The sequence below is a fragment of the Aulonocara sp. 'chitande type north' Nkhata Bay genome, linkage group LG3 (genome assembly GCF_057382095.1).
Source record: "Aulonocara sp. 'chitande type north' Nkhata Bay isolate Kocher_YH1m ecotype deep benthic linkage group LG3, A_spYH_male_GT1.1, whole genome shotgun sequence".
NCBI lineage: Eukaryota > Metazoa > Chordata > Actinopteri > Cichliformes > Cichlidae > Aulonocara > Aulonocara sp. 'chitande type north' Nkhata Bay.
In genome coordinates, this window is record NC_141346.1 from 75,726,857 (window position 1) to 75,744,357 (window position 17,501).

At 42.0% G+C, this 17,501-nt stretch overlaps 2 protein-coding genes across 2 annotated transcripts in view; one reads left to right on the forward strand and one right to left on the reverse strand.

Moving 5' to 3' along the window:
* The window catches only part of LOC147337049 (protein NLRC3-like), a 646,813-nt gene that overhangs the window by 45,946 nt on the left and 583,366 nt on the right, over window positions 1-17,501 (reverse strand). The window lies entirely within an intron of this gene.
* On the forward strand, window positions 10,657-17,255 carry LOC147337050 (uncharacterized). The gene is made up of 3 exons (XM_086287190.1): window positions 10,657-10,795; window positions 14,389-15,825; window positions 16,151-17,255. Exons 1-3 carry the CDS (start codon window positions 10,778-10,780, stop codon window positions 16,841-16,843), a joined length of 2,148 nt encoding a protein of 715 aa, XP_086143316.1. The 5' UTR covers window positions 10,657-10,777; the 3' UTR covers window positions 16,844-17,255.

Genomic DNA, 17,501 nt, shown 5'->3' on the forward strand with positions numbered 1-17,501 from the left:
TGATATCCACAAACCTCTGAGTGTCACAGAGTGGGCCTGTGCTCAGCTCACTGTGCCCCATTCAATTCTACTTGCATAGTTTTACAAGTAAAATTAAAAGTTGCTCAATGATAAGTTATTGTAGTAACAACTAAGTCCATGGTCATTATTTGTTAATAGTAGCTTAAAGCTTCTGCACCAATCATGGAGCAACAGGTTTAGAGCATGTGGATCTACAAAAGTAAGTCCCAGTAAGATGGGCTGAGCCTTACATACTAGAAGAAACATGTCATTCCCAGCAGATGAAGCGCCCTTTAAAGCAGGATCTCACTTTAAACCTAAAGAACTTGCTATGAGCATGCAGTGCATTCATGGTTATTATTCATACGATTGTGGGGAGCTAATAAAGTGCAACTATCACATTACATTTTATTATTAAATTGTTGTTAACAATCCCTTCACTTCTGCTTATCTAATTCATGGTTGCAGGATGGCTGACAGCTTCCATTAGGCAGGAGGTAATGTCCATTCTGGCCACAGTGCAACCCACAATGTGTAACTGACACTATTATATTGCATTATGTCACATTGTTACATCTTTTTAATAAATGATGACAGTCAGCTGAATTTGCTGCCCCCTTGGTGGAGGACATCAGGATCAGCAGCTGCTGCTTCATCACAAACACCACAGAAGAAGAACAACACTGGATCAGATTATCTGGATGTGTTTGACAGGGACAGTGTTCATGTTCATGGACATCAGGACAAAAACAGACGATGGAAACCTGCCAGATTTGAGCTAAACTGCTCGTTTCCATGTGTAGTCCCTGGGAGGTCACATGACCAACAAAGACACACAAGCTGTGTCCCAAAACGTCGGCTGCATCCTCCGGAGGCCGCATTTGAAGGCCGATGACGTCACAGCCAGGCGACGAAGGTTGTCCCGATTCCTCGACTCCTTCAAATGCGTCCTTCCTTCCCCCGAGTTTGAAGGAGGGGTCGGGTGTGTCCTTCGTGGCCCACCATATCCCAGAATTCATAGCGCGGCCCAGCCAAATTTCAGCTGCCAACAATGGCGGCCGCTACTAAGTTTTAAAATTTAACGAGGGAGCACTACTTACTTACAATGAATTCCTTACACTATATAATTTTCCCGTCAGTGTTGGGGAATTCTCAATGGTGCTTGGTGCCATACCCTCAGGGACTTTAATGTTATATAAAAACACTGACAGCTCAATATCTGCCTCAGTCACTCTCCCTGATCCAGCTGAGTCAGCAGTGGGAAAAATCTGCTTTTCACAGGAACTTGGTAACAGCAATAAGAGAATACGTAGTTTATTCCAAGAAGATATCATGTCTCTCCCATATATAGAATATCTTACTGGAACCGACATGTTCCAGATATCACCTGGAAGACAGTCTGGATGATCCCATAAATATCTAATTGTGAACAAGGTGAAGGAAATCTCATATAAAATTCTTCATAAATGTGACCCAGCCAGTCACTATATGGTAACATTTAAAAGAGACATAAATGCTAATTGAACTTTCTGTGGGGATCATCCAGAAACTGTGGCACATCTCTTTTGGTTCCTCTACACAGAGATTCTGGAAGAATTTAGCAGTTTTGTTATTGTCCATATTTTAAGGGAGTTTTCTTTACGATGGAAAATGTTTTATTCTGTTTCTTTAAGTTCCCCAGGAAGAATGATAAATGTTTTTTATAAAAAATTTGTTAATACTTTTAGCTATTTTATATCCATAAATGTAAGTTTATTAATAAAACACCATATTTCTGCCGTTTTATAAGGATATGAATTGTACATACAATCAATTTCAGACTCAACCAACAAAAAGCCTCTCAGAACAATATTTATATGTTGATTTTTTTCGCCTACTCATATCATCATTTTTTTACTCCTGGTTCTGTATGTTCATGTTCTGTTCTTTTGTAAACTTCATCTGTTTGTATGTTGTATACTCATTGTGTTTCAATAAAGTTCGATTTTAAAAAAGGTACGTTCTAAACGAAGCTTCAGACGTCACTGATCACGTGACTCTGGCCAAACGAATCAAGCCTCGACACGGTGCTTCTGAAGCAGCGCGTTGATCTTTCTGACACACGCACCGGAGCGTCAGCTTCAAGCGGACCATCACTACGTCTCACATCTAAAGGTGTCAAGGTAACTTTGAACTGAGTTCAGTCAATCTGGAGTTTTTCCAAGTTTTCTGTTGCTCTCTGTGAGAGAAGAGCGTTAAAGGCGGGGCTCTCCAGAGTCCAGCAAAACAGGAAACCACAGCTGGGTGTGTGTAAGTGTGCAAACCAATAGAATGCATCGTGGTGGGGGGGGCATCACGGGCAAGAAAAAAATAAAATAATCGGTCGTACCCATGCTTCCCCGACGTCATGCCAGCGCATATTGGGAAATTCGTAGGCACCGATCGGTTTTCTATCAGCCATTTGCTGGGAGTAAGGGCGCCCTCCGTTTGCGAGGTGCGCCTGCTGCTGGCGGCACAGGGAGGAGAGGGCGGGGCGGCGGGGAGTCTCTGGCTGGCTGGAGCGGCATCTAATAACCAACTCGCAAAACAAAATAAAAACAACAAACAGATATTATGATACAGACTTATAATCTGCACCCATGTTTTTTCTACATTCTATAAAGTGAGCGCGAGAGCCCTCGGTGCGCCTGCGCGCTGCTGAAGTCAAAGTAAACTTTATTGTCATCTCCGCTACAGACAGTCCAGCATATAGAGAGACGAGACGACGAGGCTGCAGTTACAGCGGTGCAAGTAAACAAACAATAAATATAAGAAGAGTAAGAAAATAAATCTACACTTTAGGACTCGGGGTAAAGGATCAATAACAATTTAAATTTATAATTTACAGTTTGATGATTTAAAGTCTCACACAACCCGTCAAAAGGGGCGGGGCCGGCTGCTTCCAAGTAGAGCACATTTCATTTATAATGATGTAAATCCAAGCCCATCATGGATTCACGATCTGAATCCTGGGTTGTGTGAAATCCCAGAAATCAACCTTAGACAAAGTGAATCTGTGAACTAAGGTGTAGGTCTGTTAGGCAGGGCTGTGCAGAGAGGTTTAAAGGGGCGGGTGCTCAAAGTTAAAAAGGGGCACATTGAACCAGGTTGAATAACAACAACACACTTTCATCAAGAATCTAATATGGGCAACAAGGCAAAGCAAACGTAGCCGATGCTTTACCTGATGGGTACAATGTTGCTGTTGAGGGGTTGCTGTGGATAGTGCTGGAGGGCAGGCAGGGCTGGACTGGGACAAAAAATCGGCCCGGGCATTTTGACTGGAGACCGGCCCACCAAAAATGTGACGTCATTCATGGATAAAACCGCAAAGGATTCTGGGAACTTTTGGCAAGCGGTACTAGCGCATGCAGGCTTTCAATTGAACTCAGTTACACAGCGATAAAAAGAAACACAAAAAATGGCAAGAAGCTAATTAACATTAAAAATGTATTTTGTAAGAAGTAGTTGGACAGCAGAAATGGCTCAAATATTACAATTATTTTTCCACTACTAATTAATTACCGTTGAGCTCAAAGGTTATATTAATACACGGTTAACGAATGTGTACTTATGACGACGATTTGTGAGACGAACAAAGGTAAACTTACGTTTGTTTGTACGATGGTCTTTCGGTGCATTTCAAGGTCCTGCACCCATCCGTCGGTAAACTGTACCTGGGCTTGTTGCAGTGACCTGAAGTTACTAAACTTCATGAGTGTATGCACTCACTCCAAGAACCGTATAATTATAAATCTGAGCGTGGTGAAAGTTGGGCAGCACGCTAACGTCTTTTGTCCCTCTGTGTGCTCGTAAGGGTCTGACCCTTTCATTCCTTTGATTTTTCCTCGTAACTTTTCTTTGTCTTTTCGTCGAGTCTGTCTTTGTACGGACCGGCATTGTTCTCCGTCGTTTTGTACATACCTTTTTTGTGCGGCAAAGAAAAAACAAGAAGGTATTGGAACCGGAGAATGAACGTTTTGCGGTGCTGCAATTGCAAATGCTTGTATTTGATGCGGTACTTGGATTGTTTTGCCAGGAGTTCCCGGCATGCAATGCGCAAAGTCACGTGGTCTGTCAATCGCTATAGGAAAAACCATAAAGCCTTTGCATGAAAACAACTGCTTTGATGTACACTGCCTTGTTGGTATATATGTATCAATCTGATAAAGTTAAACCTACACCATTCTCCCTATTCGGGATTTTAAACAGTACATAGCGGAAACAAAAAGACTGCTTGGTAGTGTTAACCTCCTGAACTATCTACAACACATGGTAGAAACCTGAAATTAAGACCAAGAACACTAGAGGTGAGACATGATCATTAATTAATATTAAAATTAATAAATGACAGATTTAGGGATATTTTCATAAAGTATTTATTTACCAAAACAATAGAAAACAGCATGGTAGCACAATATATTTTGTTAACACAGCAACCTTTAAATATGAAAGGAGACAGAGAAAGAAAGGTGAGAAAGAAGAATAAGAATAACACTTAATTGAGTTTTTGATGGCATTTTACACACAGTACTAATACAGTATCTAGAAAATATGGGAAAATACTGGCATCATATACAGTACTTACTTCTGAAGAAATTATATGGGACCCTGAAAAACAGGACACAAGTGAAAGGACAAAGAACTGTGAATGGCAATTGATGGACTTGCTCAGATGATCACAGTACTGGCATCTTTATTCCAGAAAGGAATTAGAGAAATCATATACACTAGTACTTACGTTGATGAACTTAAAAAGTTGAATGGTCTCGAACCTCTTAAACAAACAATGTATGATCAGACCCTGACAAACAGGACAGAAAGGAATAAAGATTAGATGAATATTAAAATCTATAAAGGACAGATTATGATTGAATTGTATCACCAAAGACTATTCACTCATCAATAAAAGGTCACCTACAACACTTCCACAGCAGCAACACTGAACATATCTTAAGACATGGAAACCTTTATGAAGTGAAAGGACAGACAGTGAAGGTTGAGAAAGAATTGTACTTAATAGATTTTTTCAGACGATGACAGTACTGGTATGCTTACTCTAGAAAAATGGTTGAATCATATTCCATATAGTACTTACTTAAAATGAACACACTTCAGTCCTCCTATGACTGACAGCATCTGAAATGAAACAATGACAGATTAAGACTGTAAGAATATATGTTTATAAATGCCTAATACTCCAATCTCATATTTATTCTATCTATTAAGATGGACAAATTCTAAGCATTTACCAATCACTTGACTTGTTTGAAGTGAAGGTAGATACTAAATGTATTCATTTAGGCAATAACAATAAAGCTGAATCTAATATTAACAATAGATAATTAGGAATGTTTTGCTCATTTTTATTTCACCTCACCAGGTTACAAAAGGAGCTTTCTCAGCAGGTCACTCTTCTCAGCTACCCTGTCAATGACCATGTCAGAGTCCAATGACATGAGAATGTCCTTTTCAGTGGCCATCAGCATAAACATCTCCAGCTTGTTTGCAGACAGGCTGCTTCGGAGTCTGCTTTTAATGAACTTGAGTGTAGAGAATGTTCTTTCACAGGCAACCTGAGTGAGGGAGAGGGTCAGCAGGTACTTGTATGCCAGCCCAAGGAGACGATAGGCATCAGACAACATGTTGAACCGCCTGAGTATTTGATAGCAGCACAGTGGGCAATTTTTGCAAGAACCACAGCTTTCGGTCACAATTTCACTTTCTTCGTCCCATTCTTCAGATCTGTCCTTTGCTGTTCTGGTCGTGTACTCATCTACATGTGATGTCTTAAGCCTTTCCCACTGTTCAGCAAAACGTTTCAGTTCTGACTGAAGGTTATTAACTGTAGCCCTGCTGTCAAATTTAAGTAGACAGGCGCTGAGGTTCTGAAATGCATTACTTGGAAGAGAAACTGTTCTGACCTGGCTAAACTTCCTGGGGTCCAACCATGCCAAATCGGCAAGAAGAGGGCCATGTATGACAAATCGTCTGTGGATTGCTTCAATAACTGTGTCCAGGATGATGTTGTGCACTTTCACCTCATATGATTTCTCAGCATTGATTTGCAACTCATCTTCAGGCATCTCTCCGGCCATGCCTTTTCTCCTTTTGGCTCTCTTTTTAGGTAGTTCAGCCTCCACTTCCATGTCTGTGTTGTTCACCCTCTCCTCTAGTTTTTGATTTGTCTGTTTCACAAATGTGTCTGCAGCTGTCTTCACAGTTGGAAAGTCCCTGGCAATACTTTTGAGGCCATCTTGTGTGGCAGTCACCATATGATGGGCAGAGAGAATGTCCATCCCCTTTGACTGGAGGTACTTTGACAGAGGAGTTGTTTGCTCAAACACTCTAAGAAATATCTGTGCTGTTAACACAGTTTCATGCTTCAAGAGACACTCTTTAAAGCCTCGTGCTTTGGCACAAACAGCTGGCTTTTCTTTTTCCCTCTTTTCAATGGCTTCCATCGTCAGCACTACATCAACGAAGAGGCCATCATCTGGTTTTCCAAAATGTCCAAAGATTTTCTGGAGGGCATCATGCTTGGCCCACCACCGTGTCTCACCTATTGGACTGAGGCGTCTGTGTCTTGTGTTTTCGGTTTGTTTCTCCCACAGATTAAGCCTGTGATAGGACTCCTTGATGAACACAGCTATGTCATTAAGTAAATTAAAGAGTGATCCACTTTCAATGACACTTTGTGTTGTGTCAGCAATCACAAGATTAAGTATGTGTGCATAGCACCACACATGCACATGAGTTGGAGACTGGGCAGTCATAAGTGCTGAAAAGCCTTTGTACTGGCCCTGCATATTTGAAGCACCATCTGTTGCATTCCCAGTGCACATGGCCTTGTCTAGATTCAGATGCTCTAAAACTCCGGAAAGCAAGTTTACAAAGTACTGCCCCGTGGATGCTTCGCACCTCACTATGGAGACAAGCCTCTCCTGCACAGACTCAGTAACATACCTGATGATTACTGAACACTGATCATAACCTGTGATGTCTTGGGTTGTGTCTAGCTGAACAGAAAACATCCCAGCTTTCTGGACATCACTGGCGATGCTCTCTTGAAGGAGATGGCCAAGTGCATCAATCACTGAGTTGACAGTTGTTTTGGAGAGTAGGGTGATGAGAGATCCTCTACCTCTTGATCCACTGGTCTGATGCAACTTCTTGCTTTTTTCAATGCAGTCATTCAAATGTTCTCCAAGGCACATATCATACTTGCCTAATAACACAATCAGTTCCAGAAAGTTACCATGATCGATGGTGTTATCACCTAAAGTGTATGCAGCCTCATTCTCCACATGCCTATAGCTGAGTCCCCTCTTCCCAAGTACTTTGATCACATCCACTATACGCTCTAAAACTTGCCGTCTCTTTTTCACTTGTGCTCTGTGAGCTGACAACTGACTGCCAGCAAACAAGCTCCTGATGTTGCCTTTTGAGCACCTTAAGAAAAAAGCTTCAGCACAGGTCTGGTGTGTAGTGCTCTTTTCATGCTCCTCTGTGCGCAGGTGTATATGTCGCCAGTCACTCATGCCTGTTATAAATGTGCTGGTGTCAGTCAGCCTTGCAAATGCCAGACACACAAAGCAGAACAATAAATGGCGTTCTTTGCAATAAGTAAGCCACTTCCTGTTGGTGCCATCTTTACAGCTGAACACCCTCATCACAACTGCACTGCTACTGTTCTGCTGTGGGTGGTAATCTAAGAAGGCCTGTAATATGGCAGGTTCAGGGCGAGCAAAGTAATCGATGCCCTGGCTCTCACTCTCCTGCTCTTCCATCTCTCTCTCTTGCTCTTCCATCTCTCTCTCTTGCTCTTCCATCTCTCTCTCTTGCTCTTCCATCTCTCTCTCCTGCTCTTCCATCTCTCTCTCTTGCTCTTCCATCTCTCTCTCTCTTGCTCTTCCGTCTCTCTCTCTTGCTCTTCCGTCTCTCTCTCTTGCCCTTCCGTCTCTCTCTCTTGCTCTTCCATCTCTCTCTCTTGCACTTCCATCTCTCTCTCTTGCTCTTCCATCTCTCTCTCTTGCTCTTCCATCTCTCTCTCTTGCACTTCCATCTCTCTCTCTTGCTCCATCTCTCTCTCTTGCTCTTCAATCTCTCTCTCTTGCTCTTCCATCTCTCTCTCCTGCTCTTCCATCTCTCTCTCTTGCTCTTCCATCTCTCTCTCTTGCTCTTCCGTCTCTCTCTCTTGCCCTTCCGTCTCTCTCTCTTGCTCTTCCATCTCTCTCTCTTGCACTTCCATCTCTCTCTCTTGCTCTTCCATCTCTCTCTCTTGCACTTCCATCTCTCTCTCTTGCTCTTCCATCTCTCTCTCTTGCTCTTCAATCTCTCTCTCTTGCACTTCCATCTCTCTCTCTTGCTCCATCTCTCTCTCTTGCTCTTCCATCTCTCTCTCTTGCTCTTCCATCTCTCTCTCTTGCTCTTCCGTCTCTCTCTCTTGCCCTTCCGTCTCTCTCTCTTGCTCTTCCATCTCTCTCTCTCTTGCTCTTCCATCTCTCTCTCTCTTGCTCTTCCGTCTCTCTCTCTTGCTCTTCCATCTCTCTCTCTCTTGCTCTTCCATCTCTCTCTCTCTTGCTCTTCCATCTCTCTCTCTCTTGCTCTTCCATCTCTCTCTCTCTTGCTCTTCCATCTCTCTCTCTCTTGCTCTTCCGTCTCTCTCTCTTGCTCTTCCATCTCTCTCTGCTGCTCTTCTGTCTCCTCTGTCACAGACTTCTCCACTTTTGATGATAAATCAGCTGGTGCAACATGGATTGGCACAATTTGTTAAGATTTTGAGAAATTTGAGAAACTAACCTTAAGCATAAAATAAAATTTACTATCAGTAACTTCATAGCACCCGCCCAGCAGTATATAAACTCCGTCATGCTAGTTACGCTGTACGAGTTATTAACCTGTGCAGTTAATAAAAGGACAGGTAATGTTTGTCGCGCTGTTGCACACACAGCACGCTCGTTTGTTTCAGTTCGTCAGTAGCAACAAGACAGCTTACCAACGTGTACGTAATAAGCTAATACTCCTGGGTGCTACACACTACAGTGTGCGCTGTACACCTACTTACTGGTTGTGTCGCATCAGTCTGTGTCTCTGAGTTAACTTGTGTTTCTCCTACAGCTCCGGACCGCAACAAATGCGCGTGCTCTTTGTGAGCTCGTTCCCGGCTCGTAACCAGCGCGTTCTGCCGTCAAGGGTGATCATTGGTTAAATGTGATCATGTGACTGATGCAAGCCAGATCCTTTTATTTAGCAAAACTGTGATTAATAGTTAAATATTATTGTTGAGGGGCACAGACAGGACTCCGCACGCACACACACATTAAAAAAATAATAATAATATTTAAAAAAAAAAAGTTGCCTCAACAAAAGGGCACCTTGGGCACCCATCAGGAAAGGGGCGGGTGCTCAAGCCCCTCTAACCACCCCCCCCCCCCCCCCCCCCCCTGCACGTGCCTGCTGTTAGGTTAATTGTGCTGATCCTCAGGTTGGGGGATTTGTGTTTGTACTGGAGCGCAAAATTCAATCCAATGGAAGATGGACAACAAAAGTTCAAAGCCATCAGGTGCTCAGGTTAGAAAAAAGAGAAAAGATGCAGGTAAGCAGACGTGTGATTGGATAATGGCAGGTCATCCTGAACCAGTCAGACTAAACTCCAAACAATACATTATGTTACAGATTTTAATATTAATTAGTCATTGTTACTTGTTGATTTGTCCTTTTCTCATATTGTGACAAATTATGACGACTGTTTGGTAGCTGTTATTGTCTCTCTCTCTCTCTTCATGTGTGTTTCTCTGGTGAAACAACAGTTTTGTGTTAATGTTAGGGCTGCACGATTTTGCATAAAATGAGAATCACGATTTTTTGGCTTAGAATTGAGATCATGATTCTCTCATAACAATAAATAAACATAAAACAACAAATGTCTCACGTTTTGTTGTTGCAGCAAAATGTTGTCCTGCTTGAAATTCCGTCTCCACCGTTGCTCGACGCTGCGTGTACAGAGCAGGTAGTGCAACAATAGAAAAATAGTTGCTGGACGGCACTGTGTAGCGTTTGTCTAGGGTGTTGATCGTTTTCCTAAATCCCTCGTTTTGCACAGTGTTGATGGAGCCATATCTTTGGTCAGGTGATAAGTGATAGCCTCCGTAATGTCTTTGTGCCTGCGGGAGTTCGACGTGTATAGGGAAGCGCTGTATAAGGTTCCCGTTATTGATGTTTGGGTGGTTGACCGGGACGGATTTTCGCCTGTCACTTTCTCGTCATCCCTGACGTGCTCTCCGTGGTTTTTTCCCTGCTAATTTTAGCATCACACGGCACAGCTTCTGTATCACGTGGTATAAGGCTCCGCCCTTGTCATTTGTTGAGCAGGAAGAGTGAGCGCTTGTTTTCATGCAGAGTACGTCCCGGATCAAAATGCGGTACATTTGATCTCTGTTGTTTTTGCCTGATGATTGGTTTGAGTCTTGACAATCCACATTGCTGGCGTTGCATCTTTCAATGCCAGCAATGGCAGGTATCAGTGCTCAAAGCTTTTGTGTTTGTTTCCAACAAGTTACCCACCTCGGGAAACAAAAATGTGTTCTTTTACTTGTCAGATGAACATATGAGACACTTTGACTCTTCAGTGCAGTGTGGAGCCTAACAAAGATCTGTTTTGTGTCCCAGCTGATCAGCAGGAGGAGGAGAGTCTGACGGAGCAGCAGAGGAACATTTTCAGCTACTTGGACTCAGCTCAGCCACTACAGAGGAAACAATGAGCTCAACACAGAAGGTGACAGACAGAGCAGGACCATATGACCAAAGATATTTATCACCATATACATTTGAACAGTTGCCATAACGATGTAGCTGACGATAGAATTGACACCAGACAAAATACTTTACAGCTGCACAACTTTATTAAAAACCCATCAATGTATTTTCACTGAAACAAGCAGCTGTTGTTTATGTGCATTAAAGTTATATAAAAATGTAACAGTGCAAATGCAAATTCCTCGCTGACAGTTTAACCAAAAGGCGTTTCCAGTGGAAACTGGCCGACACATCCTGAGCATAACCATGTATAATATCCACTAAACTTCAGAAGAGGTTATACAGTCGTGGCCAAAAGGTTTGAGAATTGCATAAATATTGGAACCTGGAGAAGTTGCTGCTTAAGTTTTTATAATAGCATTTTGCCTGCACTCCAGAATGTTATGAGGAGTGATCAGATGAACTGCATCGTCCTTCTTTGCCATGAAAACGAACTTAATCCCCAAAAAGCCTTACCGCTGCATTTCATTGCTGTCATCAAAGGACCTGCTGAGACCATTTCAGTGATCGTCTTCTTAACTCAGGTGAGAATGTTGGCGAGCACGAGGCTGGAGATCATCATGGCTGTATCCCGATTCAGGTTCTGCAGCTTTAAAGTCCTCAAGGGCCGCGTACTCAAAGACCGCTAAGGCCGAAGTGCGAGGCTCGTAGGCTCGTGAAATGGGACGTCTAGCCTCCGTCGCGCTGCCCAGGTTGCCTAGCAACCATGATACTAACAGCTGGAAACGTTTCATACAGCTTTGTTTGACAGAAATGAAGGAGAACATATTTAGTTCATTTGTTTCTACATGAGCTCTGTGTGATTTGATGAGTATCTGAGGCTGAGACCACAGGACTGTGAAACATGATTGTTGGGCTTCATTTCTGTGCTGAACAGTCGTTTAAGATTAGCTGTAAATAACAATTAGCTGATGTTGTTCATGAGACTAAAGTCATCTCACTGTGGTAATGTAAATATAATATGGCCAATATTATAGTTATTATATTAATCACTTCACTCACAGACAAGTATCTGTGACAGTGTGTATACAGATGTATCATATATAAGAGACAAATATTGTTCTTTTAATATGTTGGTACTAAATGTGGCTCAATGCTTACATATATGTGTAAAAAGCAAATGTAGGAGCTGTGATAACTGTGTCTGATAGAATGAAGAGTAGACTGATATATGAAATATTCCTTTATTGGGTGAGAAAATCAGACCATGTCATAACTGCTGTAAGTCACACAGAATAGATATCAGAGCCTTAAACAGGCTGACTTCTGCTAAATGGGTCAAACTGGGCAGAAAGTCTACAAACACATAACATCCTTATAGAATATGATGTAACACTATAGATCAGCTTAGCTCAGAATATATAAAGCATATAAACAGTTACAGCAATATGATGCAACAAACACAGCAGCTACTGATCCAAAATACTCAAAGCTTCATAGAACTGAAACCAACATTTATTTTTAGCTCCATTCTGCTGCTGATACAGACTTTAGGTTTCTGAACATTAAACTTGTTGCTGCCTTTCATAGTGTGTAACTTGAAGGCCCTGAGTACTTTCTCCCACACTGGAAACACTGGGATGATCACATTATTTGAACATTACCTAATAAGACTGATTCAGCACAGACAGTTATGTTAAACTTTCCTAGCAGTCCTTCACAAACAGGGAACAGTCTGTCTATTCTCTCCATCTGTCAGCTGCTGCTGGCTCTTCCTCCTCCTCTTCCTCACACACTGCTGAGTTTGTCCTGGTGGATCATCAGGGCTGCAAAGCCTCACAGATGATGTGCAGCAGTGGCTCCCTCAGTCTGTCCTCACTCTGGACACTTGCAGTCGTCACACATGGAAATCAAATGTGTGATAAGCTGCAGGATTCAAACACAAGTGTAACTTATAAACACATGTTCATACTTTTATTCCACAATCAGAGAGAAAGAAACAGAGAGAGAGTGCAGGACAGACAGACAGGTGACAGTCTCAGGTGTACACACTGCTACACAACAGCACCAGAGAAGCAGGATTTAGTGTTTGTGTTATTACGAGTGTAAACAAGAAGAGTTCCAGATGGTGCAGTGGACACATGTGTGACTGCTGTGATTAAAGCATCTTTCTTTCAGCTTAACGAGTGAACCGTCAGCTCGTTCAAACACACGTTAAAGTGCGTTTGGCTCGACACCACCGAACAGAGGCAGCAATATAACACAGCTAACATTAACAGTGCAGTGAATCCTGCTTGTGCCGTGATGTTCAGGACTGCAAACCGAGCAGCATCACTGACTTTCAGCTTGTTGTGTTTGTGGATATATGACTGACTTTAATTATCCACAAAATCATCACATTCTCTGTCAGATTAAGGTCGACTATTGAACGGCGTATATTTTAAAGGCTTTAAAACCAAGTTAACGCTGAAAGTACAAACATCACTAATGTCACATAACTCTGCCGACAAGGCATAGCTATGGCTATGAAATGCTCTTTGTGTATCACTTCTTCATTATGAAAGATGTCATTAATGCACTAGTAATGTCTCATCTGGAGTATTGTTCAATCATTTGGTCAGCAGCTAATGAGACAGATCTTAACAGACTTCAGTTAGTCCAGAATAAGGCGTCCAGATTAGTGTGAAGATGTTCATACTATACTAATATTGATAACATGCATAATAACCTTTCTTGGCTTCCTGTACAGGCTAAAATATTCTATGGCTTACTTGTAGTTCTAAAGAAAGCAATTCTGTTAAACACACCACATTTATTCTGCTCAGCTGCAGTATCCAGATGAAATACATCATCATATTACACAGTTTTCAACAAGCTGCAATTTAGTAAATGCTCGAGTTAAAAGTAATGTTTTGTTAAACTGTTACATTTAGAGCAACTTTTAAGTGGAATAAGTTGCCTTAAAAAATTAGAGAATTATTCAAAACTTCAATGAAGACTTAAAAGCCGATTTACAGAGCTTTTAGTTGTTGTAAATATTGTAAGACATGATTTGTTTTTGAAATTTGTGTAATGTGCCTCAATGTTATTGATATTATTATTATTGATTGCTTATATTTGAACAATTGTGAAACCTCACTGTGGATGTAAGAGTGAAATTATGTGGATATCTTGAATCCACTTTATTGTGTAATATTTTATGTGAGTATTTGACGGAAGACGAGCAACATCTGTTGTGGAAGCTAACGGGGTTCCTTTAGAATAAACAAACATAGGATTTATTATCACTGAATAATTCTGTATAAATCTATACAAATTATAGAAATATGTAATAGGAAACAACAAAATAATCTAAATTATAAAATAATGTGTGTGTGTGTGTGTGTGTGTGTGTGCATGATTTTAGTGTTTGAACAGTCATGAATTATCTTTAACAGCAGGTTGGATGTAATGTGTTAGAACTACCAGCAGGTGGGGATAAGAGACCTTTAAGGTGTTTGGTGCCACGCTCCACCTTCAGGTTTAAAACTAGTGTTAATGGAGTTTGAAGGTTGAGTTTGTTCCACGACTGCATTTCACTCACTGCCTCTGTTTGTATCTCTGTCACTGCAGGACCAACATGGAGCCAGAAGTCAGCGCTCTCAGGAGGCCGACAAACCTCACAGAAGAAAGGGAGAGAAAAAACACACCTGTGACGAGTGTGGGAAGGGTTTTACTGTGAGGGCTAAACTAAAACAGCATCAGGTCATCCACACTGGAGAGAGACCGTTCAGCTGTGACGAGTGTGGGAAGGGTTTTACTGAGAAGGCTAAACTAAAACGGCATCAGGTCATCCACACTGGAGAGAGACCGTTCAGCTGTGACTTGTGTGGAAAGTCTTTTTCCAGGAAGGGTCACCTAAAAACACACCAACTCATCCACAGTGGAGTTAAAGCGTACAGCTGTGATCAGTGTGGCAGAGCTTTTACTCAAAGTAGGAACTTACAGAATCATCTAGTTACCCACTCTGGAATTAAGCCATACAGCTGTGACGAGTGTGGGATGGGTTTTACTGTGAGGGCTTCACTAAAACAGCATCAGGTCATCCACACTGGAGAGAGACCGTTCAGCTGTGACTTTTGTGGGAAGTCTTTTTCCTTGAAGGGTTCCCTAAAACAACACCAACTCATCCACAGTGGAGTTAAAGCGTACAGCTGTGATCAGTGTGGCAGAGCTTTTACTCACAGTAGCAACTTACAGAAGCATCTAGTTACCCACTCTGGAATTAAGCCATACAGCTGTGACGAGTGTGGGAAGGGTTTTACTGTGAGGGCTAAACTAAAACAGCATCAGGTCATCCACACTGGAGAGAGACCGTTCAGCTGTGACTTGTGTGGAAAGTCTTTTTCCTTGAAGGATTCCCTAAAAAAACACCAACTCATCCACAGTAGAGTTAAAGCATACAGCTGTGGTCAGTGTGGCAGAGCTTTTACTCACAGTAGCAGCTTACAGAGTCATCTAGTTACCCACTCTGGAATTAAGCCATACAGCTGTGACGAGTGTGGGATGGAGTTTACTCTGAAGGCATCACTAAAACAGCATCAGGTCATCCACACTGGAGAGAGACCGTTCAGCTGTGACTTGTGTGGAAAGTCTTTTTCCTTCAAGCGTTCCCTAAAACAACACCAACTCATCCACAGTGGAGTTAAAGCGTACAGCTGTGATCAGTGTGGCAGAGCTTTTACTCACAGTAGCAGCTTACAGAAGCATCTAGTTACCCACTCTGGAATTAAGCCATACAGCTGTGACATCTGTGGAAAAACTTTCAGCCAGAGAGGGTACCGAAATACACACCTACGCATTCATACCAGACATGATGTGTACTGCTGTGAACAGTGTGGCAAATACTTTACAACAGACGCACACTTACAACAACACATGTTTACCCACACTGAGGAGAGACCTTATCAATGTGACCTGTGTGAGAAGACTTTTAAATCTCCACAGCACCTGAGACGACACCAACAGATCCACACCAGAAAGAGACTCTACAAGTGCAGCTACTGTGAGGTATGTATTTATATTGTTATCTTGTCATTTTAGCCTGACTGTTTGGAACAACTCTGCTCATTAAACTGTGTTAGCATGTTAGCAATTCTACTGCCTGGAAAAGCAGCTCTGAGTGATTATTCAGATTTTCCTTTCAGTTATGATTTTAGTATTACTGTAGTATTATGGTGGTAGTATTGTAGTTATTGCAGCCCAGTAAACTGAGTGTGTTAACTGAAACAGTCAAATGTAGTTGGACGTCTGCAGAGATGCTCTTTATTTCAGGCGACGTTCAGGATACAAATGTTGAAGGACTGACTTACACTGTCTTTGTGTCTTTGTTTAGAAGCAGAGCGACACAGATGGATCCAGTTCTCAACCCTGTCATCACTGTGGTGGTGGGAAAGACTTTCATTGTGACCTCTGTGGAAAAACTTTCAGTCGGCAAAAGACCCTAAAAGTACATCAACGTAGACACACTGGAGACAAACTGAAATACTGCAAAGAATGTGGGAGAAGCTTCACCACAACAAGTGAGTTAAAACAACATGAACTGATTCACAGTGGGGTTAAAAAGCACCTCTGTGATCAGTGTGGGTCATCATTCACCACTGCAGGTCAGCTTAAATCACACAAACGAGTCCACACAGGAGAGAAACCACACAAGTGCAGACACTGTGAGAGAAGCTTCTCACGGTCACATAGTCGTAACATTCATGAACGTGGACACATGGAAGGAAACTACAGCTGTGACCAGTGTGACAAGAGCTTCAGGAATCTCAGATCATACTCTGCACACAAACGATCCCACGTTACTAATAAACTGTTTCACTGTTACCAATGTGCCCAAACATTCACCTCATTGTCTGCTCTGTGCAAACATCAGCGCGATCACTCAGGGCTGAAATCACTCCCATCACTGGATCACAGTGAATCTGAAGACACAGAAAGATCCTCTGGTTTCAGTGTCAGACTCAAAAAGCTTGAGATCAGGCTCCACAGAGTTCAGATAGAATCATTTAAACTTGTGTTGAACTGAACTGGTTGCTGGGCTGAACTTCTACATAATACAGATCTACATGGGATCTTCTTTTCTGTTGTTTTACTGAGTCAGTTTTTGTCCTTTTTTCTCTGTCCTGGTTTTGCTCGTCTGTAAATGATTGAAACTCAGTCAAATAGTTCATTGTTCTCCAGCAAAACGTTTTGGAAACTCATGTTTAACCTTTAAAACTCTGACATGTTTTAGCACACAAGGCTTCATCGGGGAGTTCACTCATGATTGGACCATGAGAACAAAGGTTTTTAGTTCTTTCAAAGAGAGTCTTGGAGATGTTTGATGTTTCTGTTTTTCTGAAACCACCTGAAAGAAAAACTATTTTTCTTGCTTTATGTAGTGTGGAAGTTTTTAATGTTTCTTCATCTGTGATGTTCTTGAATGTGTTCACGTGAAGATGGTACAAATAAACTGTCCTTTCAGCTTTAGCTCCTAATTTATTCATTATTTATGGATGTAGCACAGCAGCCGTCTCTTGATTAACACATGGAGGGCTCGGGATCTGATGGTGTCGTCTCCCTAATTTGCCCACTCAGTAAATCTCACTCATGGCCAAGAAATTGAAATAAACCTTGTTTCCCTGCTGGATAGTGATCCACTGTAACTCTGCTCCTCCTTCCTGTTTAGGATTTCTGTGGCTGAA

Bases quoted from the DNA above. Each gene is read 5' to 3' on its own strand.
- LOC147337050 (XM_086287190.1), top strand. The intron at 15,826-16,150 runs GTATGTATTTAT...GTCTTTGTTTAG, and splicing joins ACAAGTGCAGCTACTGTGAG to AAGCAGAGCGACACAGATGG.